Below are 22912 nucleotides of genomic sequence, written 5' to 3' on the forward strand. Positions count from 1 at the left end.
AGAACTGTATCAGAAACACCATCTGACTCAGTAAATGAATCTAGCAAGGTTGCAGACACTAGAGCACCACACAGAAATCAACCACAGAGGCCAGTGTGTGACTGAGCAGCTAGGGCCCTCTGGGGATGCCACATTCCACGTGGGGGTGCATAGCTGGAGAGCTGACTATGTCACTTCTCCTCCAGCTTCCTGCTAATGTGTACCCCAGGAGGCAGCAGCTGATGGCTCAAGTGCTTGAGTCCCTGCCGTCCATGTGGGAGACTCCTATTTCCTAATGATTTCTAGGCTCTTGACTTCAGCATGCAACAGCATGCCCAGGCTGTTGTGGACATATGGAGAGAGAACCAGCAGATTAAAGATCTCTCTCTCTCTCTCTCTCTCTCTCTCTGTCTCTCTGTCTCTCTCTGCTTTTCCAATGAAATGAAAACAAAAATAAAATTTTAATTCACTACAGTTCTGCATATACTCAATATCAACAATTGAATAATGAAAAAATTATAGTGGCATCAAAAAATCAAATAGCTAGGAATAAATCTATATGTATATAGTCTCCCCCAAAGAAATCAAATTCCGCTCAATGGAATGAAGAAAACCTAAATAAGCGGAACGATGTCCCACATTCATAGACAAGAGGTGCTGTTGTTGAAGTCTCCACTTTTCCTAAACTGATCCACAGATTCAATGTGATCTCTATGAAAATGCTAACAAACAAATCCGAGTAAAGAAAAAAGCTGAATCTAAAATTTATAAGGTAATACAAAGGTCCCCAAAAAAAGCCAATGCAAGCTTTAAAAAGAACAAAGTTGGAAGAGTTAGATCAGCCAGTTTCAACAGCTCTATAAAGCTCCAATTGTCAAGAAAGTGAAATCATGGTGGCACTGGACAGACACGTCTTTGGACAAGATAGGAAGCCGATAAACAGAGCTGTGAGAAATGGCTGATTGGCAGTACACAGTGAAGTTGGTCACTCGGGGAAGGCATTACTGCTTGAACAAAAAACAGGGTCTAAAATCTTCTTTCACTCTATAAACAAATTTTAAAGCAGATCCTAGAACTAAACACTAGAGTCATATGTATCAAGTGATTAGGGAAAAACTCAAGAAAATATCTTTTATGACTTCAGTCATGCAAACTTCTTTTTGAAAAAGACACACACATACAAACCACAAAAGAAACTACTGACAGATCAGACTTTATCCCAATTAAAAATGCTACTCATTAAAAGACATCATTCTTCTCTCTGTCTCCCTCTGTCTCTCACTGTCTATAACTCTACCTGTCAAATGAAAAAAAAAAAAAAAAGACATCATTCATAAAATCTTATTTCTGACAAAGGACTTCTAACTGGAACGGGTAAGTAACTCCAAAAACTCAACAATAAAATGACAAGGCTGGGGCTGGTGCTGTGGCGTAGTGAGCTAGGCCTCTGCCTGTGGTGCTGGCATCACATATGTGCGTCAGTTCTAGTCCCAGCTGCTCCCCTTCCGATCCAGCTCTCTGCTGTGGCCTGGGAAAGCAGAGAACATGGCCCAAGTCCTTGGAACCCTGCACCCACATGGGAGACCTGGAGAAAACTCCTGGCTCCTGGTCGTTGTGGCCATTCGGGGAGTGAACCAGCAGATGGGAGACCTTTTTGTCTGTCTCTCCCTCTCTATATAACTTTGTCAAATAAATAAATAAAATCTTAAAAAAAAAAAAAAAAAAACAAGGCGGCAGGAGATGAAGTCAGTAACCAAAATTGGGTTCTATTTCTATAAATAAAAGAGGCAACTAATGCAATTTAAAAACTAAGTAAAAACATTTGACAACTACTTCACAAAACACATTCCACTGGCCAAATAACACAAGAAAAGGGGCCAAATTCCCTCATCACCAGGGAAATGCAAATTAAAATGATCGTGTCCCAGATCACTTTCACTCATCAGGACGGCTAAAGTCTTTTTTAGATCTGTCTACACCAAGGGCTGGTGAGGGTATGCGGAAAAGAATTCTCATTCACTGTTGGCGGTGCTGTAGAGTGGTCACAGCTCTCCGAGATGTGCTTGGCGATATATATATATATATATATACACACACACACATATATACATATGGAGTCAAACATATGTTCAACCCCGACCCAAGAATTCCACTGCTAATATTTATCCAAGAGAAATGAAAACATGCATTCACAAAAAAGATCCGTCCTCGGAAGTAACTAGCAGATTCATTCCTAACAACCCCAACTGGACAGCACCCAGTCTGCTGTCAACAATGGACTAGATAGTGTTGTGTGTGTGTGTGTATACATCAGCAATTTACAAAGAACAAACGTCTTCTACGTGCAAAAGGCAGGATCTCAAAAGCAAACGAAGTGACAGAAATGTTACTCAGAAGACAGGAAAACCCAGTAACAGGCAATAATCCACGGTGAGCAAACAGAAAGTGACTGTGGACAGGGGCTCGATTGCGAGGGCCGTGATGGAACTTCCCGGGGTAATAAAATGGTGGGAATTCTTAGTTTTCTGAGGGAGCCTGTGCAGGACTGGTTCTAGTTGTGCCTTAAATGGAGAAGCCACCTGCACCTGAAGCTTTGTTTAGGGGAAGGATTTTGTTGTTTTGTTTTGCTGCCTATGTATTTTTGTAGACGGATATGAAGCTATTCACATTTTTATTTCTGTACCGTGTTTTGGATGGTGGCTACACTCAGAAACCAAACATTTCAGGTCTGTGTGTTTCCCTCTGCAGAACAAGGAGGCACAGTTATCTTTCCTAAGAAGCAAAAAAGAGGATGCGTCTACGTGTGGAACAAAGGGCACGCAGCCACACAGCCTTCGCACAGCCACCGGCCCGGCAGGCCCAGTGGGCTCCCTGCGCGTTTTCCTCGCCGATTTGAGGGGCTTCAACGCTGTGGGGGCAAGCCCAAACTCCAACTCCATTCCTGGTGTGGGGCGGCTCAGGACCTACTGCTGCTGTGAAACCAGTCAAGACCAGAGAACCGTCCTTCCAACCAGAAAGTCGGACGCTGCACCCAGGGGAAGCACTGGTCCGTGAAATGTTTGCCTGGAGGGCACTGGACCGCCTTCGCCCCCAGCGGTCTCACTTGGTTTTAAAGCAAGTAGAGACTCCTCGGGATATAGGAGCGAGAGAGGGCAGTGGTGGGGCCACGCCACAGCCACCTGGCCCTTCACCGTGTGTGTTGTCACACTGTAAACTGTACTCCTCACTGCGAGCTGGGATTCCAATGTTTGCGATTCCATAAAAGGGAAAAAGAGATCCCTGAGCAAGCAGGGGCACTTCCGGCCGCACCTCCTGTAGTGCACCCCACACACAGCATCAGCCTCCCAAGAGCCCCTCCAGAAAAAGTAAAACCCACCCTTCTTTGAGCCAAATGACTTTATCTCCACGCTGAGAAGACAAACCAGAGCAGACGGCTACAACAGGGCAGCACTGCGCCCCCAGCGCAGCGCGCAGGGTTGCACTGCACACCTCCAGGGGGCGCTCTCACAGAGGCTGCCCCAGGAGCTGAGCCCTGCAGGACCCGTACAGCTCCACCAGGCACCCACAGAAAGGGTTTAGGAGAACCGGGTTTGGAGTCCAGCGATCGTGGGGTCCTGTCCCGTATCTCGCCCCACACTCCTGCAGCCGGGGCAGATGACGTAACTCCCTAGCAGCGATGTCCCCGGGAGGGCGCGTCACGGCCCCTCCAGGACCCAGATCAGGTAAATGGAGCTAATGCTAGCCGGAGCAGTAAGCGCACAGCCACACGCGGACGCCCAGCTCCCGACAGCTGACCACAGGAGCGGCCGCCGGACGCGGCCCCAGGGCGCAGGGATTCTTCTGTCTGAGTTGGTTTTGAGAGCAGCCGCGCGCTGTGCGCAGGACAGGGTTTCCTAAAACTGACACGGTAGACTCTGGGTAGGACGGGGCAGCTCCCGAAGCCGGAGAGCACATTTGGAAGCGAGGAGGAGTGCGCATGTGTGTCCGGTGCTCACACCTGCAGCCCAGGTGAGGGTAAACGTGGCGCAACCGAGAGTCCAGCCGGCGGCGGGCGCGGGGCGCTTCCCGGAGGACCGCGGCTCCCCGCAGCGCGCAGTGGCCACGCTAGAGCGCGCCCCGGGGCTCCCGCTCCCCCAGACACATGTGGCCGGGGGTGGGGGAGGCAGCAGGCGGTCCTCTATCGCCGGCCGGCTGGACGCCAGGGCCAGGGCGGCCGAGCCCCCAGGGGCCGCCTGGAGGAAGCGCAGGACGCCTCCGGCGGGGCCAGCGCACGCATCCGGCTGTTCAGGTTGTCCGGGGCCGCGCCGCCAGCGACCCCGGGGCGCCGCGCTGCGACTGCCGGGGCTGGCCGTGGCGCAGTCGCCTGTCCACGTGCGGGGCGGGGCGGCGCAGAGGCCGCTCGGACGCCCCCGCCGGCGCCGGGCGGCCGCGGATTTCCGCCGGCCGCCCCCGGCTCTGCGCGCCCCGCACCGCCGCAGCTGCGGGTCTTTCCGCCCCGCGCTCCAGGGGCCGCTCGGCTCCCCTACGCCCACGCCGCTTCCTCCTCCCAGGCAACTCGGCCGGCGTAAAAAACACGAAACAAAAACACAGAAATAACTTCTTGACTTTCTCTTTCCTCTCCCCGGGTGGTCCCGAGCTGGCTTCCTCCTCGCGCACCCGCCTGGCCCCCTCCCGCAGGTGCCCGTAGGGTCAAGGGCAGGGCGTGGGTGCCAGCTCCCCACCCGTCTCCGGGCACCCGCACCACGCGCGGCCCAGGACTCGACACAGCCGCGTTCCCCGAGTGGCCGCTGGACCTCCCGCCGAGGGCGAGGGGCTGCGCGAGGCTCCTGGCGCCCGGACGCGGCGGCCCGGCGCGGCCCCCGACCCAGCGCAGGGCGCGGTCGTCGGCTGCGCCACGTGAAGCGCCAGGGCCGCCGCCGCCGCGGTTGTATAACGCCACGGCCGGCGGGGAGGCGACCGGGGCGCGCGGAGGGAGGGCAGGCGGGCACCGCGCCTGGGGCCCTTGCGCGCTCGGCCCGCGGGGCGCAGGCCCCCGGAGGCAGGGGGTGCGCGCCCACGGGCCGTGCCCCCGAGCGGGGCTCCCGGGGAGCCAGGGGCGCGCGGCTCACACCCTCGCGGGGCAGGTGCGCGCGGCGTGCTCGGCGGCGGCCTCGGCTGCCCCCGCGCCTGGCCGCTCGCCAGCTTCCCATGGGGTGACATCCGCCCCGCCCTCGGTCCCTCCCCAAGGCGGGCAATTCCTGGACGCAGCGCCGAGCGGTGGGGGCAGGGACGCGGGACGGAAAGAGAACCCGGGCCGGGGGCCGGGCGACTCCCCGCCGCTGCGCGCCGCGGGCCAGGCGGGGGAGGAGGAAGGCGGCCGGGCGGCTGCGAGCGAGGGGATATTCCTCTCCCGGCTTGAGTCAGACGCGGGCGGACCCGCCCTCCCCCGTCCCCTCCCAGGAGACGGGAACTTACTTCATTTCCCTGGGGCAGGTTCGCCCACGTTGCCAACCCCTCCCCTCCCCCCCCGCTCCGAGCCTCCGCGCCCCCCACCCGGCCGGGCTGGACCCGGCCGCGCCGCCGCCCCCTCTTCGCGGAAGGCCGGCCGCAGCCGCGGACACCTGGGGGCCGGGGCCGGGCCGGGGGGAGGGGGCTCCCTCGCGGCCGCCGAGCGCTGTCCGACACGTGAGACTCATGTGACGGCGGCGGGGGAGGGCGGGCAGGGCGCTCCTTCCCTCCCCGGCAGCGGCCAGACGTGCCTGGAGTCACAGGGTAGAACACGTAGCTCCAACCCACCCACTCGCTCCCATTTAACCCAGCCCGCGGCCTCTCCATTACTCCGCGCTCGCCCCCCCGCCGCCTGCCGCCTCCCCGCCCGCCCCGCTGCTCATTCACTCGGCTCGCGCGGCGCAGACCGCACCGGGAGCGCGCGGAGCCGGCGCCGGCGGCGGAGACCCCGGCCATGCACGCCCCCAACTGAAGCAGCAGCGCAGAGCCGCGGCCCGCAGCAGCGCAGCGCAGTCTCGGAGGAAGCCCCGCGGAGAGACCCCCTCGCCCCTCGCCCCTCCCGGGACGGTCCTCACCCGGACGCTCCGCCAAGCGAGCGCGGACAGCAGCGCGCAGTGGCCCCGGCTCGCCGCGCCATGGAGCGGATCCCCAGCGCGCAGCCGCCCCCTGCCTGCCTGCCGAAGGCGCCGGGGCTGGAGCACGGAGACCTCGCGGGGTAAGCAGGCGCTCCCCTCCCCGGGCCGCGGCGTGTCCGCGTGGGACGGCAGCCCGTGCTCAGGCCGAGTCACGACCCCCGCCCCGCGCCCCGGCCCCTCTCCCTGCAGGATGGATTTCGCCCACATGTACCAAGTGTACAAGTCCAGGCGGGGAATCAAGCGCGGAGAGGACAGCAAGGTGAGCGCATCCGCGGGGACCCCGCGCCCCGGCTCCCCAGGGAAAGTTTTCTGGCTGTGGGGCTGGCGAGGGGTGGGCGCGGGGCCGCCGCTGAGCGGCGTGGGAAGCTCGGGGTAGAAGGCGGTCCCGGGCGAGGCGCTGCTGGCCCGCCGGCTGCGCACCCCGGCCCCCCCACCCCGCACTCACCGCCCCCCGTGCGCCTCGCAGGAGACCTACAAACTGCCGCACCGGCTCATCGAGAAAAAGAGACGTGACCGGATTAACGAGTGCATCGCGCAGCTCAAGGACCTGCTGCCCGAACATCTCAAACTTACAGTAAGCGAGAAGCTGGCGCCTCTCCAGCCGCGCTCCGCTGCCCGGGCGCGGGCGGGGGCCACTCGCCGCCTGCAGGCCCCGCGAGGAACTGCGGCCCTCGGGCCGCTCCGAGCTGGCCGGGGGACTCCGAGCGGGCGGAGGGGGGCGCCTTGCCCTGTCCCTGGGATTTCCAGGCAGCTCCTGGCAGAGGAGGGGAGACCCTCCTGGAGCTCTCCACGTGGGCCCCCAACACCAGCCGGCCTTACTTTTTCAAAGTTGAAGACGGCCTGCTGCATACTTGCAGGGTTCTCCGTATTTCCTGCCTTAAAGGAGCAACGGGACAACGTGCAAAAAAATTTTTTTTTGTTTTTCTTTAAACTTTCTTTGCCTTTTTTTAAAATAAGGGGACTTGTGTGATTTCCATCCTGTCCCGGCTGGACCGTAGCCAACAGCCTTCTGGCTCAACAGCCTTTGGTTGGGAAAAGGAGGGAGGGAAAAGCTTGGATGGTTCTAGGGTGTCAGGAAAAAGCCTCGGAAAGTGTCCGGCTGCCAGGTGCGGAGTCCCTGCCCGGGCGACGCCGCTGGGGGAAATGCTATCTGCCGGTTCCCCCGCGCTAAGGTCAGCTGCGGCTGCCGGGGAAATGTATCCCGGGTAGCTGCCGCTTCCAGAGTGCCTCTGCTGTGGGTTCTTTGCTCCGATGTTGGGGCTGTGACTGGACTGATAGATGTCTCTGTGAAACCTTGATCCACGGCCGTAAAACTAAATTTAGCCAACGAGGAAAGGTGTTTTTTTTTTTTCTTTCACTTCCTTCAGAGACATTTCCCACTGCTCGTAAATGTCCCAGAGTGGGGACTGCGCACCCCCACCGCCGACCTCTCTCTTGATTTCAGACTCTCGGCCACTTGGAGAAGGCAGTGGTGCTGGAGCTGACCCTGAAGCACGTCAAGGCGCTGACCAGCCTGATCGACCAGCAGCAGCAGAAGATCATCGCCCTGCAGAGTGGGCTACAGGCCGGTGAGTGCCCCCCGGGGCTCAGCCTGGGGTGCAGGACCCACGCCCGCGGCAAACTGCGTGTGCCCCTTCCCTTTCCTCAAAGGTCAGGCTTCTCGCTGGGTGCCGCCTGGCGTGAATGTGGATCGCTCGAGTGATTAAATGTTTCTGTGACATTTTGGCTTCAGAGCCGGTTCTGGGAGATTTCCCCCAGTGCCTTTGCAAATGCCAAGACACCTAGAATTTGCATGGCGGGTGTTTCGCCGTCATCTCCCTCGCTGGGGAGCAGATCACGGGGATGCCCTCCGTGTTTGCCTGTTTGCTGGCTTCCCCCTCCTGGCGTGATCCTGGCCAGGCCACAGCAGAAGTTTTTCTTGTGCTTCATGTGGTTTCTTGAATAGCCACCAGGTATCGTGGCATATTGCACAATCTAACGAAACCGCTGCAGTTTCATCATTCGTTTGTACTGACTTCCAGAGAATCCGTCACCTTCCAACCTTCCAGTCTGACTGCTTCCAAATCCTGTGGCCTGGGGACGCTGCCTTGGCCCACTCCTTCGTGGCGCACTTCTGTGCCTTGCTTTCCAAGGCTGGGATCATAAGAATCCCCCAGACCCAGTAGGGGCTGTAATCTCTTCAAAATGCAAAAGTGACGCACCTGCTTCCTGGGGGGAGCATGAATGAAATACGTGGGGGAGACTTAGAGGGCCGGGTCTGAGTGTGCGTGTGCGTGCGTTGGATGTCAGCTTCCTGTAGGAGACGTTGCGCCTTCGTTCTTTGCTTCCTGTCGTACCTCTCTGGTCTCTGCGTTTTGCTACGATGGGATTGGCGTTCTGTAAACTGGCCCTTAGGTTTATAAACTAACGTTGACTGCCGTGTCACAACGCAAACTTGGGCACAGCCTGCCAACTCAGCCGGAAAAGGTGTAGTCCGGCCCTGTTAATCACGGCCCATTTCTGTGATGGGGCGTTCTGTGGACATTAAAAATCACCTTGTGTCTCTGGGTGGCAGCATTGTGGGTCATTTTTATTCTATTCTTTTTTTAAGATTTTTTTGTATTTATTTGAGAGGTAGATTACAGACAGAGAGAGAGACAAAGATCATCCATCCACTGGTCCACTCCCCAAGTGACCCCAATGGCCAGAGCTATCCAAATGGATCAGGAGCCATGCGCTTCTTCCGGGACTCCCATGTGGGTGCAGGGGCCCAAGCATGTGGGCCATCTTGCACTGCTTTCCCAGGCCATAGCAGAGAGCTGGATCGGAAAAGGAGCAGCTGGGATGGGCTGCTGGTGCCGCAGGCGGGGGCTTAGCCTACTACGCCACAGCTCTGGCCCCTCTCTTCTTTTTTTAGTGTAATTTTCCTTTGAGCACGTTACTCTGGGAGGTGGGAACCCACGTGAGCAGGTGCTGCATTGAACCCTGAGGAAAGCCCCCGGTGGTTGGCGCGTGGGTGCCTGGGGACACCCCGGGGCCTTCTGAAACATCTCCCTCTGGGTGTTTTCCCCCAGGTGAGCTGTCGGGGAGGAGTGTCGAAGCTGGCCAGGAGATGTTCTGCTCAGGTTTCCAGACGTGTGCCCGGGAGGTGCTGCAGTACCTGGCCAAACACGAGCACACCCGGGACCTGAGGTCCTCGCAGCTCGTGGCGCACCTGCACCGCGTGGTCTCCGAGCTGCTGCAGGGCGGCACCGCTAGGAAGCCGACAGACCCAGCTCCCAAAGCCGTGGACTTCAAGGAGAAGCCAGGGTCCCTGGCCAGAGGCTCGGAAGGCCCCGGCAAGAACTGCGTGCCAGTCATCCAGCGGACTTTCGCGCCCTCGAGCGGCGAGCAGAGCGGCAGCGACACTGACACGGACAGCGGCTACGGGGGAGAGTCGGAGAAGGGCGACCTGCGTGGGGAGCAGCCACACTTGAGGAGTGGTCACCACGGACGCAGGCTCGCCGCAGGGGAACGGGTCGGCACCATTAAGCAGGAGTCGGAGGAGCCCCCCACCAAGAAGAGCCGCCTGCTGCCGTCATCGGACGATGAGGGCCCCTTCGCGGGCGGGGACCTCCTCGGCTCCCCGTTCCTGGGCCCCCACCCGCACCAGCCACCCTTCTGCCTGCCCTTCTACCTGATCCCCCCGTCGGCAACCGCCTACCTGCCCATGCTAGAGAAGTGCTGGTATCCCACCTCCGTGCCCGTGTTGTACCCCAGCCTCAACACCTCTGCCGCCGCCCTCTCCAGCTTCGTGAACCCCGACAAGCTCCCGGCACCCTTGCTGCTGCCCCAGAGACTCCCCTCGCCCCTGCCGGCCCCCCCTGTCGACTCTTCCGCCCTGCTACAAGCTCTGAAGCAGATCCCCCCTTTAAACCTGGAAACCAAAGACTGACTCCCGACGGGATCCCACAGCTTCGCCATCGCGCCTCCCTGCCTCCCAAAACACAGAACTCGTCCCGTCTGTGAGCACAGCGAGCCCCCGCGTGTGTGCTGGGGGCCTCTGGGGTGCAGAGTGGATTCGGGGTGAGCGTGTGCACACGCGTGGGCCCGCGTGTGGGTGACCCATGGTGCAGGCGGGACGGGGAGGGCGCTCACTACCTGGAGTTGAGGGGCTTGGGGCAGACTTCTGGGAGGGCAGCCCCCTTGCAGACGGATCACACAGGGTTTGGGGAGCGGGGGTGCCTGCGCTGTGAGTCACGCCTCAGTGTGGGAGCCGGGTCTGTGGCCTGGAGGAAAAGGTACTTTGCACAGGGCTCTCCAGAGCGCGGCTCCAAGCCAGCTGCCGGGACCCCACCCTTCTCCCCTTACTGCCGACGTGACTCAGCAGACGGCTACAAGCGTCAGAGCCAGCTCCCCGGCACAGCGCAGGGCGCGGCAGTGGACACTGGCACGACTTGGTGGTGGTTTGGGGCGGTTTCCCCTGCCGTGCCTCGGATGAGCACAGAGCATGTAGCTCCCCGCTCAGGCTCTCCTAGCAACTGGCTTGCCAGGGCGCCAGAGCGGAGTTCCGCCGGCCTCTGGCACGGTCGCCACCTCTCGCCAGCCAGGGAACCAGACCAGGGCCTGAGAGATGCCCCACGGTGCACGCGGCTCCGTGGCAGATCGCTGCCTTTTAGCAGAGCTAGGCCTGGTTTCCCATTCTCTCCGAAAACCCCTTGTAGGCAAGCTTAGCTTCTCAAAGCCCTAACGAGCCCTGGCACAACGCGATCTTTCGTGGGCTGACCCTCCTGCCCGATGGCCCGGGAGGGTCCTTCCCGCCTGGAGGGACCCTGTCTGCCTCCGAGAAGTGTTCCTTTTGGCCCAGAGTCCCCGCTTGCCCGACCTGGCCAGCCAGCCCCCACCAGCTTATCAAAATGCACTATGCTTGGTCACCATCGTGTTAGGATTTTCTTTTCCTGTTTTTATTTTTGGTATAAAATTGTTGCCTTTATTTGTAAAGCTGTTATAAATATATATTATATAAATATATTGAAGAGGAAAATGTCTCAGATGTTTATTTGTATAATTACTTGATCTAGAAAGTGAGAAAAATGAATGTGTTCCTGTTTTTTGAAGAAAAGAATTTTTCTCTCGGGAGAGGTACAGTGTTTATGTTTTGAAGCCTTCCTAAAGGTGTGAAATTGTAAATATTTTTATCTATGCGTAAACATTAAGTAGTCTTTAAAAATACTTAATAAAACAGTCCTTTTCCTGTGGAAGAGAGAGATGGTCTCTGGCTTGTGTCTCGGTGTGATTTCGTTCACCTTGTCGCGGCCTTGTAAGCTTGGTCAGCTGGTAGGTGACTGCTGTCGTTTTTGTCGATTTACCGGTGCCAGCGGTTTGTGCTCACTCCTTGCCTCGCCCCACAGTTATTCAGCAAGCGCTTGCCCCCCAGCCAGCTCCCGTTACGGCCTTGAGGGCTGGATGGGAAACCAGGGGATGCCATCACGGAGTGTGTGGGCAGCTTGCCGGCGGGGCTGGCCGTGGTGGGCAGGTTGAAGGGGTGGCTGTGTGGGATCGCGGGGGCCAGTTGGCGCATCCGCCGGGGCCTCCAGCTCTTCCCGCCTGGCAGGTCTGAGGGATCCGCCACATCCTGTCCTGTCGCTGCTGGAGGCGTTCCGAAATTTCCGCATCCTTCCGAGACTTCCTCTCCTCGGGGGACTGTGCGTGGATGAACACTGGCATTCCCTAGTCAAGTGTTCTTACTGAAAAAGAAGAAATTCCATGGGAAACGAAGAGGAAAATGACCCAGCTGAGTCTGTGGCCTTTCCCTGTCACCTTGAGCGACTGCATTTCTGTCCGAGAAGCCCTCCCAAGGGAGCCTGGCCCTACCTGCAGCCTGCAGAGCGGGGTCTCCCTCTTCCAGACCCGTCTGGAAGTCTGTAGCCCCCTCAGGGAAGCGGCCCGCAGAGACTCAGCACCACCTGGCCCTGGACACCATTGCTTCCTATGTCAGAGGCTCCCCACGGGTGCTCATGTGAAGGTATCATTGTGCCCCGAGCCCGGGCAGGTGTCAGGCCAGGCGGTCAGCCCCTCTCCACCAGACAGGATCAGGCAGGTGGCCGGAGTCCTGCCTCCAGCCTCCAGGAGCGCCTTTGATAAGAGCCCAGATGAGGCAGGTTCCTCCCGGGTGAGGGAGGCTGATGTTGAAATCAAGGCCAAACTCCCTCCCGGGCTGTGAGTCCAGGAGGGCTGTGGGGACAGAGGAAGTGGTTGGAGCAACCTGAGCTAAAAAAAGACAGCAAGGTTCCAGGCGCTGGCCGCCAGGAGCGCCCCTGCCGAGCCCTCCCTTGTCCAGCGCCCCAGCCTCACAGCTGTCTCTCTGCCTCCTCGGCTTCCACGTTGCCCTTGACCTGGCCCGCAGGGGGTGCGGGGGGGGGGAGCCCCCTCCTCCCCACCTTGCGCCACGCCCCCTGGAGACCCAGGGCCTTGGCTGCAGGCAGGGGGCAGCGGCACAGACGGGCGGGCGGGCCTCGGGCCACCGGGAGGGTCTCACCCGGCGCTGACCCGCTCGCCTGTGGACACACGTCACGTTTCCCACTGCAGCCCTTTCATGTGCGGCCCGCGGCTAAATGCGGCTCCGGTTCCTGGAAGCAGACGTGCCTGGCAGGGCGTCAGCAGAAACCTGATCCCCAGGGAAGCTTGGCAAGGCCCCCAGACACAGGGCCTGGTGGCGGCGGTGACAGCATAGCGGGAGTAGACCAAGCCCCCCACGGGGCTTCCCACCGGCAGCACCCGCCCAGCCATCCTGAGACCGGGCTCACAGAGGGAAAGTGGCTCGCCCAGGGCACTCAGCCACAACCACGAGGCTGAGCCTGTAATGGGGTCCACGAAGCCCCTGGCTGTGAGCTCCTGTAGCCCCGCAGGCAGGGAGCTTCCCAGAGCGACCCGCATGCAGTGGCGTGAGCGTCACAGCAGTTCCCAGCCCATAGGTGACGACGTGCAGTCCAGAGAGGCCAGGTCACCTGCCGGAGGTCACAGGGAACTGGAATGCCCACGGAGGCACTCTGAACTGGAATGCGCACGGAGGCACTCTGGCTTTGAAGTCTACGTGCTGAGCTGTAAGACCACACGGCCCTCCTCGTTAAACTAAGGAGAAGTCACGGTGAAAGTGATCAGTGCAGCTATTCCTGCCACACTTAGAACGCGTTCCTTCTTCCGGATCCTGTTTCAGCGCTTGATGTGACTTACCTCGATTTCCTGCAGTAACTGGGAAGGGTAGATATTCACATCTGTCCTGTTTCCTTTGTTAATAAAACCAACGGTTCAATGTGCCCATTTTACAGAGGAGGAAAGTCGAGGTCAGAGAGGAGCACTGTCTGTCAAGGAACCGCTGCTGGCCTGAGCATCCGTGGGACTGGGCTTGGACACACGTGACCTCATTTCAACCTCCAGAGAGCCCTCGGGGAGGTGGGGGTGCTTGGTGCTGGGGTGCAGTCACCAACCCCTACACAAAGCCACTTGCTCCACTCTGACTCGTTGCAAACATCCCACCCCACAGCCGGGAGCAGGGCCCCTCTGTAGAAAGGACCAAGGGAGACCTGCGGCCTGGGGGAACTCTGCAGGCCCAGGGCACCAGCACAAGCAGGAAACGTTCTGTGGGAGGGTCCTGGGCCCAGGTGGCGCCACTCCTGTTCTCAGGGCTACAGCATGGAGACATGTGGTGGACGTTCAGGCCTCTTTGCTGGCAGGGGCCCCCAGGCAGGAGCCCGGCTCCACACTGCCTCAAGCCCCTATTGCCAGCCCCTGCCTGCTCCCTTCCTGAGGCCTCTGCCATCGAGACTCGGGTCAGAGCCAGCCTCGTCCCAGGTTCCCAGGGCCCCCGCAGCAGCAGAGACAGAAGCGCTGGGTCCCCATGTGGTGTCCCGTGAGGACGGCAGCGCCCTCTCCCTGGAGCCCATGTCCCCTGAGGCCCGCCTCTGGCTCGGGAGGGGTGACGTCTCGGGGCACCTCTGCCTGGTGCCGGGACAGCTTCCTTTCTGGCCTGCCTGGGTGCCATAGAGCTCGATGCGAACAAGAGCCCTGTTGCTGAGAAAACACCACCGCAGGTCTGGAAGGCACAAAACATGGCCCCTTCCACAGGCACTGCCCCTCCCTGGCCTCCGTCCCTAGGGTCCTGCTCAGAGCCACCCCCACCCTGAGCCACCCCTGTTTATCCCAGGCCATCTGTTTGGCCCGACAAGCGCACAGAACATGAGCCGGCCTGGCCTCTCCCATTGGCGGTGGACACGGGGACAGGGCCGTCCCGTGGCTGGGCCCGCCAGTCTTGTGATGCTGCTGGACTGGAGCCCAGAAGGCTTCCTGTGCTGCCGACCAACTGGCCCGCCCTTCCCGGGGTGGGGTGGGAGGAACTTAGGGCGTGAGCATCATCCAGCTACTGGGCTGGGCTGGGGGTTGGGGGCGGCTGCACCTGTTGCTCCCAAGCCCTGGCCACGCGCTCCCTCTCCACTCTCACCTCCATGGGGACAAAAAGGAAGAAGCCTCGGCCTGGTGACTGTGTCAAGCTGTACTACCTAGTACTGGAACTGGATTTCGGATGCAACCACGAGGGTGGGGAATTATGCAAGGGCCTCAGGGGAGTTTAAACAGAGAAATAGAGAAGCCCATCCTCTTGCCAGAAAACAAACAAACAAAAAAAAAGACACGTTTCCCAAAGTTTGAGGTAAAATATAGATAATATTTCGTATCTTTTGACTATGGGAGATTAAAACACACACAAATGTAGGCAGAAATAGCAAAAACAGATCCAGTTTTTAAACGAGCAAAGGGTCTGAGACACAAGTGTTCCAATAGCTCGTGAAAGCAGGCTCGAGGCGCTGAGCCCTCCAGGAAATGCAAATCTAAACCACAGCGAGGCCTTGCTTCGTACCCGCCGGGACAGGTGATGACAAGATCGAGAAAGGCAGAAAGTGGGAGGCCTTGTCGAGGCCGTGGAGAGGCCCGAGGTCATGAGGTTGCTGCTGGGCGCGCTCAGGGCTGCGGCCGCCATGGACAACGGCGGGGCGATCCCCCAAGAGCAGCGTGGAGAGGATCCCGTGGCTCGGGGCACTGGACATAGATGCCGAGAGTAGCACGTTCACTCGTGGCACGGGAGCCACCCTTGTGCCCGCCACCAGGCAACTGGGCAAGCGCAATGGGATGTCAGCCCGCTGTGGGCAGGACTGGCCATGCGGGTCATGGCCAAACCTCGGAGCCGTTGCCGTTTTGCCGAGCGCGAGGAGCCAGTGTGAAGCTTCCGCATTGTGTGGTCGCCCTCAGTGGGAGTCAGAGTGGCAAGGGGGCAGAGGTGGCACGGGGAGGGGGCACTGCGGGCCCAGGGGAGAAAGGGCATCGGGTGCAAAAGCGAGCGTGGTGCTCACTCTTCTCTTGTGCAGGGCACGGGAGCTCTCCTGGGATGCAGAGCCGTGCCCTTGCCCTCCTGGGCTCCAGAGCTCGGGAATTTGGCAACAGCAGCAGAGACCAGGACACCACCTCCAAACAGAGAATAATACATACGCTTTAAAAAGACGTGTGTGTGTGTGTGTGTATTTGAAAGGCAGAGAGCTAGAGAGAGAGAGAGGGATAGAGAGAGAGAGATCCTCCATCGGCTGGTTCTCTACCCAAATGGCTGCAACAGCCAGGGCTGGGCCAGGCCGAAGCCAGGAGCCCAGAACTCTACCTGAATCTCCCAAGTGAGAGCTTCCACTGCTTCCCCAGCTGCAACAGAGGTGAACTGGGTCACAAGTGGAGCAGCTGAGACTCAAGCTTGTATTCACATTGGGTGCCGGCGTCGCAGGCTGTGGCTTAACAAACACATTGCCACAACACGGGTCCGGGTGTACTTTAGATGTTGTCTCTCTGCCTCGGCTGCCATGGTGTAAGGTGATGACAACAGGTACCAACTCCCCGGGTCGCAGGGAGGACTGAGGGCCCTGAAACGGAGCAGGTACTGGCTCCAGGCAGCTCCACGCCAGGGCAGCTGACACAAGTGCTGTCGTCCTTAACATGACCGTGATTCACTGCATCGTATTTGTGTGTGGAAAGGGCCTGCAGCCAGTTCAGCAAACACGTGAGCAGGACGTAGAGTTCTTCTTTCTTTGAGAATTCTTGCTCTCCTGTGTTTTCTCTTCTTGTCTGACCGCGGACAGGTGTTTCTGCAACAAGAAAACAGGACGAGACGAGGTTCCGAGTGCGTCCGAGGGCCCTGCCCCCACCCCCAGAGCCGCAGCAGAGATGTGGGAGGGAGCGGCAGCATGCTCTTTGGTTTTGCCAGCTCAGCCACGGGCAGGGCCAGCCCCACACGCTCAGGCCAAGGCAGCACCCTCGGAGGGGTGGCTGCAAGGGTGTGGGGAAGGCCCTCCCTGCCTGCACGCACACAGACGCCTCCAGCAGGGACCTCAGCAATCAGCTAGAACCGAAACGTGCAGAAACGGGGCGCGGACACCCAGCAGCCCATGGGGGTCCTGAGAGGGGGCCCCGACTCCATCACCGCTGTGCCCCCTGTGTCCAGCTTGGTCAGAGAACAAAGTCAGGGCTTCCTGAAGGAACGAGCAAAACCAGGCTCTGCTGTGTGTCCTTGGGGTAGTTGTTGGCCTCTCTGTTTCCTCGATCAGCTGATGCTGCAGAGGCTGTCATGAGGGCACAAAGAAATCCTTCTACAGGATACTGAGCATCTAGCCCAGATCTGCTACGTGGTAGGTGCTCGAACGCTGTTGACTAAATGAAGGAAAGGACCTCAGACTAGAGTGTGAATGACTGACCCAGCATTCTTCGTAGGGTGTGAAGGAAGAAGCTGCAGGTCTGCTCCACGCACGTCAGAGCCCATGCTAGGGGCCGTGCCCACGCTCTCTTGTGCAGTCTCCGTTTCACGCTGGCAGAGACCGAGACTCGGTGAGACTGACTCACCCAAGGTCACACAGCAGGCAGATGGCACAGCCAGGATGAAAACCGATGCATGACTCAAAAGTCCTTGCTGGAGAGCCCTGGATGTCACAACGGACACAGCCACCAGGAGGGCTGAGCCTCAGAGGCAAACTCCCCCCAGTGTGCAGTGCCCCCTCCCCAAACTGGAACCCAGCTCGCACCGTTTGGAGGGAAACCCGGGCCTTCAAGGGTAGGGTTCTGTGAGCTCACGTTTTCTGCTGGGAGGGAGCCCACCTGGGCTCCACACCCCTACCCCGGGAGGGTCACTCCAGGCCACTGTGTGCCGGTGTTTCCCGGGGCAGCAGCCTGGGCTCCCCGGCCCCTGTGGCTTCTCATGGACAAGGCGCCTGCTGTCCAGGCGTGTTCCAGGCCGCCGGCCCGAGTCCCAGCCAGCCCGGGCCTGCAGCGGTGAGTCAGCCTTTCACTGGGGAAACGTGGTCACTGGCCTCCAATCACTCTTTCCAGCCTGGCCCTTGTCCTGGGCTGGGTGCCGGGCGACCTCCGGTTTTCCCCAAGGGCCACGTGGGGCTGGAATCCTTGGTGGGGGCAGATTGCTTTGGTTCAGTTAGACCAGAGTCCCCAACTCCCCGCCCCCATGCATAGGAGCAAAAGCAGAGATCCTGACGGTCGTGTCCAGATGGTACCAGGGCTGCCTGTGTCACTGCCCCCAGGCCAGGCTGGCACAGCAACCCCAGGCCTGGAGCTCAGGCACGCTTGGCCTGCTCCCAGCTACCGTGCTTTCTTGAAAGATGACGCCCCCGGAGGTGGAGCAGGCCTGCATTGTAAAGCAAGCACCTTTACCTTCCCTGAACCTCCAGTGGGCTCCCTGCCAGGGCTCGGGTTTCAGAGTGTCCACCTGATGCCCCTTGGACTCCTGTGGCCTCCCCATATAGCCGGCTTGGGGGGTCCTCCTAAGGGGTCAGGGGCACTGGGGAGGCTAGCACTGCCAGTCAAAGCCGGCAAGGGGTGGGAACAAGGCTGCTGGAGGTGACCTTAACCACCACAGGCCCCCAGGCCCAGACTCAGAGCCTCCTCCTCCTGGAGTTCGTGATTAGCAAAGGTCAATCAATCATCCATTCACCCGGGGCACTCACATACTCTGACACCCTGCACACAGCAGGAGCTAGGGGTGTGCAGAGGGAGGGCCCCGCTCCTGTGCCCAGAGCTGACTGTCTGAGGGCAACGCAGGCACTAACCTGGCAGCTCCTGGTACCTAGGAAGGGAGGGCGGCCACAGGGGATGCCTGCTCCAGACGGGAGGGGTAAGCAGGAGTCGTGGCTGGGGTGCAGAAGGTATGCAGGTGCTCTTGTCAGGGACTCAACTGAGTCCCCAAAACAGGTGCTGCGACCCCAGCCCCCGGTACCCCCCCACGTGACCTCACCTGGGGTTTCACAGGGCTCACAAGTTAACAGGAGGTCATCACGCGGGGCCTGATACTGACAGGTGCTGCTGCAAAAAGGGGAAATTTGCACAGAGACGTCACGGAGCATGGAGGCAGATGTGGGGCGAGGCACCTCCCAGCCGAGCAAAGCCCTGAACAGCAGCAAACCTGAAGCCAGGATAAGGCAGGCAGAGTCGGCCTTGCGCAAGGCCCAGGAGCGGAGGGCCCTGTCCCCAGGAGCTGGAGACGCTGCTGCTCACCCAGGCGCCAGGTGGTGGGGCAGCCCTCAGGGTGGATTCCATGGTCCCCTCAATGGCAACTGAAGGCAGAGGTGGGGTGGGAACTAAGATAGGCCACCATGGCTGGAACGCAGTCAAAAATTCCTTTATCTTGAATGAGGGGAAGTGGATCGGTGTGGGCGCCTCGGGTGACGATAACAGCAGCAATAAAAATAATGAGCACCTTGAAGAGGCACAGGATGCATGCAGTGGCCCCAGTGGCAGGAGGCGGCTGGCTCTGCAGGGGCTTCCCCAGCAGACAGGGAGCCCAGACGGGCGCTCGGAGGTGGCGCCCTGCAGCCTGGCCTGAGCGGTGTGGCTTTGGGCTAACTGTGCTCTGCTTTTGCACCTGTGCTGCTACCTCCTCCGTGATCCGGAACATCCTGTAATCCTGTGACTAACCTCCTGGGTACAGAGGGCAGGGCAGAAGGAAAGAGAAAATAGAGAGAGGATCAGCTCCCAGTCCGGCTGGGGCCGTGCCACTTACCGGGGCCAGTTCACAACCCAAGCGCTGGTGTGGCCCAGGACAGTCTCAGCCACCTCTGTGGCTTCCCCTAAGCCCATCTTTCATGGGCCGGCTCCCGAGTGGCTGCCATTGTGCTGCTCTGCCCCGCCCCTCATAGCTGATTGGTCCAGTGGGTCAGCACATGACGCAGGCTGGGCCAATCAGAATCTGGCCCTGGGATTTTTGGGGCCTGGATCTAGGAAAGAAATTTCAGTTTCTCTCAGAGGAAACAAAAGCTCTCAGTGGCCATGTTTGCTGCCATGTTGAGGGAGGGGTTGAGAGAACAGAGCTGACAGAAAGGCCGAGATAAGCAGGGATAGAGACAGAGAGAAAGAACTGGGGGTGCAGAGTGTGTGTGTTGGGGGGTAGATCAAGGCCACAGCCAGAGAGGGACCAAGTGGCATCGAGCGAGGCCCTGGCTGCCCTGAGGCCACCGCCTCTGCTTCTCCTGGCTTCCCTGTAGTCCCCTCCCCCACTGTCGCTGCTCCTGCCAGGTGAGCCAGGGAGGAGTTTCCATCCCTACAGCTGTGGAAGTTCTGAGTCACACAGGGACCTGCGGGGCGCCCTCAGCCCGCTGCTAGCAAGGTGCCCAGGAAGCTGCAGCTTGGAGAGGTTGCCAGGGCGTCTCGGGGACCGTCCTCACACTGCGGTAGCGCTGGAGTCTCCCGCATGCTCCGCAGCCGGCCTCACAGCCGAGACCGAGACGACACAGGCGCAGGCCTGGGCATCCAGTCCTCGTCAGGGAGAGAGAAGCCACCCCTTCTGTCGCTCATGTCCCAGGCTTGTGGTAGGGCCCAGTGTGGGAGCTGAGGAAGGCGGGCGCCAGTTTAACCTCAGCGGCCCCTTGTCATCCACGTGGGGCTGGGCAGAACTCCGGGGCTCGGCGGCTGTTTGCTGACAGCGGAAGAGCAAGGCCCAGTTTACTGGACTCTCACCGTGCCTGCCACTGTTCTCAGTGCTTGGCTCATTCAGCTGAGCCTCTCCCAAGCTGATGAGAACGGCACTGCTGTGCCCAGTTTGCAGCCAAGAGGCCGAGGCACAGAGGGGTCGCTAACTCGAGCTGCGGGGAGCTGTACCGGCTGCGTGGCTCCTGCGTGCACCCCCAGCCATTGGACGGCACTGCCTGTCCTTGCAGGAATGGGGGGAGCTGTGTCAGTGAGGGGCCCCAGCGTGGCGAGGCCTGGGGACATTTAGGCTCCAGAAGACGCTCCAAGAAGGTGGACGCGTCGAGGCCTCCATCCGATAAGGACAGCTGGGAGTCAGAACGAAGATGCGGACGCTCGCATCTGGATCTCCTTGTCCTGTAGTCCACGCAGGAAACTCGTCCCTGAACCGGCAGCTCTTCCTGCGGCCCCCACCCAGCCCGCTCGGTCTCGGCCATCTCTCCTCGTCCGTGTGCGTGTCCGAGGCCTGTCTGTCCACTCGCTGTCCAAGGCTCGTCATCCTTCTTCCCACAGGGCTTCCCTCGATGGTGACCAAGTCCCTGAAACACACCCGAGGAGCACAGATCCACTGAGGGGAGAGATGGCGCCAGGGCAGCCCCCACAGGAGGCCACGGGTTCCCTCGGCGTCTCCCGAAGATCTGGAGAGCACGCACTTCCCCCGGCAGAGGGACGGCTACGGCTAAGCCTCGAGGCCAGGCCGGCCACATGGCGAGAGGAAGCGCACCCCACTACAGAGGACCCCCGGGGTGCACCCTGCCGCAGGTGGCGCTGTGCCCGATGAAGCCGGCTATGGCCGGGCAGGGCGCTGATGGGAGATCTGCCGGGGGCTCGTTTTCTAGGGGAGCAACCTCTGGGGTCTTTCGGGAAAGTCCTTTGGGAGAGAAATGGCTTCTTAGACAAAACAGGACACACGAGACCTCGGGAGTGCGTGGGAGCGCCGGGAACTCTGGGAAACACTTCACACACGCCTGACCTCATTCCCTCCTCGGAGAGGTGGGGGCTGTGACTCCTAACTGCAGGGCTGGGGGGTTTTCCAGAGTCACTCAGCAGCAGAGCCAGAGTCACAGCGGGCGCTACTCCACAGCCTTCACTGAGTGGGAAACCTGTTCCCTGGGACCCAGGGGCTTCACCCTCACCTGGAATTCATTAAGCACCTGCTGTGTACCTAGGGACATAGCAGGACAACGAGACCACAAAGGCCCCGCCCTCTCAGGGCCTTCGGTTACTATAGTCCCGACAGTCTGTTGATCCCCCAAATCCTCTCGCTCTTAGGGCTTCTGTCAGTGGCGTCAGAGAATACTCAGATTGAGCTGGTGTTGTGGCCACAGCAGGTTAAGCTGCTGCCTGCAACACCATTGTTCCATATAAGCATCAGTTCGAGTCCCAGCTGCTCCACTTCCAATCCAGGTCCCTGCTAATGTACTTGAGAAAGCAGCAGCAGATGTCCCAAGTGCTTGGGCCCTGCACCCACATGGGAGACCCGGATGGAGTCCCGGGGTCCTGGCTTCAGCCTGGCTGAACCCCAGCTGTTGCAGCCATTTGGGGAGTGAACCAGCAGATGGAAGAACTCTCTCTCTCTCTCTCTCTCTCTCTCTCTCTCTCTCTCTGCCTTGCCCTCTCTCTGTAACTCTGACTTTCCAATAAAACAAAAATTTTTAAAAAGGAAAAAAAAGAGGAAAAGAAAATGTTCCTGGAAACCTGCCCATGTCAGGTCCTGGGGTTTCTGTGGGGCCCAGCAGACGGGGAGCTTGCCCTTGTTTAGCTGACTCTCTCCTCGGCTTGCTCTTGCTGCTCTCCCTTACCTGTGGCAGGTGCTCAGGGAGGTGGCCGGGCCCCTGTGAAGCCAAAGCAGAAGGGGCCAGGCTGGCCACACGGGAGGCAGCAGGGTCCGTGCAAGTGCTTGGGTCATCGGTGCCCTCCGTCCTCCTGGGTGGTGACTCCTGACCCGAGGTGTGTGAGTAGGAGCTCCAGAGCAGAAGAAGCTGGGGGGTGCTAAGCCAGCCCTGGATGCTCTCCGAGGATCCCTGAACTCATCCGTGCAATGGAAGTGGCAAGCCCTGGCCTTGTGGTAAGATTTCCAAAAACGCGGAGGCTGCGCGTGAAATCGTGGCTGTGTGCGCGTTTTTAGATTCGCCTCCTAAGCCCCGCGTTCTGCCCCAAGCTCTCTCGCTTTTCCACTTCCTGAGAGCTGAGGCCCTCGAAAGGGCAAACTCATCCACACACGGTTCTTCGTTATTCACCTATCTGCTACCTACATGACTGATGATGGAAACCTCAGGTCCTGCCTTTCCAGGGCCTAAAGCCTTTCTCATGCGGAAAAACTGATGGAAAGGGGTCTGAGATTCCAGCCAGAAGGGCTCATGAGGACCCAATTGGCCCGCCCACCCAAAATAACTGAAAAGCACCTTAACGATGCCCTAGACAGAGCTCAGTGAGAGCTGCTGTAAGAGTGCCGAACATCTGGTGACCAGGTAAACTTCCAACGTCTGCATCGATGGGAAGAATTCCCAGGGGGCAGGTGCTGGTGCCGTGGTCAGCACCGCTACATCCCGGCTCGGGTGCCTGGCTGCCGTGGGCATCTGGGGAGTGGGCCAGTGGGTGGAAGACTTCTGTCTGTCTCTGTGTGTCTCTCTGCCTTTCAGATAGGAGGCGGGGGAGTGCTTCTGTTCTGGACTGAAGCGGGAGCTCCCTGCAGACGGGGCTGCCTGTTCCCGCAGAGCGTGTGTCACGTGGTCGGCACTCAGGCAGCCAGGGAAGAGGATGGGAAGTTCTATTTGCTGCAGGGGCTGCTTCCGAAGGCC

General features: G+C 59.6%; 1 protein-coding gene and 1 long non-coding RNA gene across 3 annotated transcripts in view; one reads left to right on the plus strand and one right to left on the minus strand.

Annotated features, from left to right (window-relative positions):
- Positions 1–6632, minus strand: part of LOC133766726 (uncharacterized) — a 73357-nt gene extending 66725 nt beyond the window's left edge. For both annotated transcript variants that reach the window (XR_009866742.1, XR_009866741.1), the window contains exon 1: positions 6547–6632. This is a non-coding gene — a long non-coding RNA (uncharacterized LOC133766726). The remainder of the gene's footprint in view (positions 1–6546) is intronic.
- BHLHE40 (basic helix-loop-helix family member e40) lies at positions 5729–11324 on the plus strand. The gene is made up of 5 exons (XM_062200353.1): positions 5729–6181; positions 6291–6360; positions 6568–6675; positions 7546–7669; positions 9155–11324. The coding sequence occupies exons 1-5, from the start codon at positions 6102–6104 to the stop codon at positions 10012–10014; spliced, it is 1242 nt and encodes a 413-aa protein (XP_062056337.1). The 5' UTR covers positions 5729–6101; the 3' UTR covers positions 10015–11324.
- Positions 11325–22912: the final 11588 nt, after the last annotated feature.

This window comes from Lepus europaeus, chromosome 9, assembly GCF_033115175.1.
Source record: "Lepus europaeus isolate LE1 chromosome 9, mLepTim1.pri, whole genome shotgun sequence".
NCBI lineage: Eukaryota > Metazoa > Chordata > Mammalia > Lagomorpha > Leporidae > Lepus > Lepus europaeus.

Coding starts and splice junctions, on each gene's coding strand:
- BHLHE40 (XM_062200353.1), top strand. CDS start 6,102: ATGGAGCGGATCCCCAGCGCGCAGCCGCCCCCTGCCTGCCTGCCGAAG. Junction 6,361..6,567: donor AGCGCGGAGAGGACAGCAAG/GTGAGCGCATCC, acceptor TGCGCCTCGCAG/GAGACCTACAAACTGCCGCA. Junction 7,670..9,154: donor GCAGAGTGGGCTACAGGCCG/GTGAGTGCCCCC, acceptor GTTTTCCCCCAG/GTGAGCTGTCGGGGAGGAGT.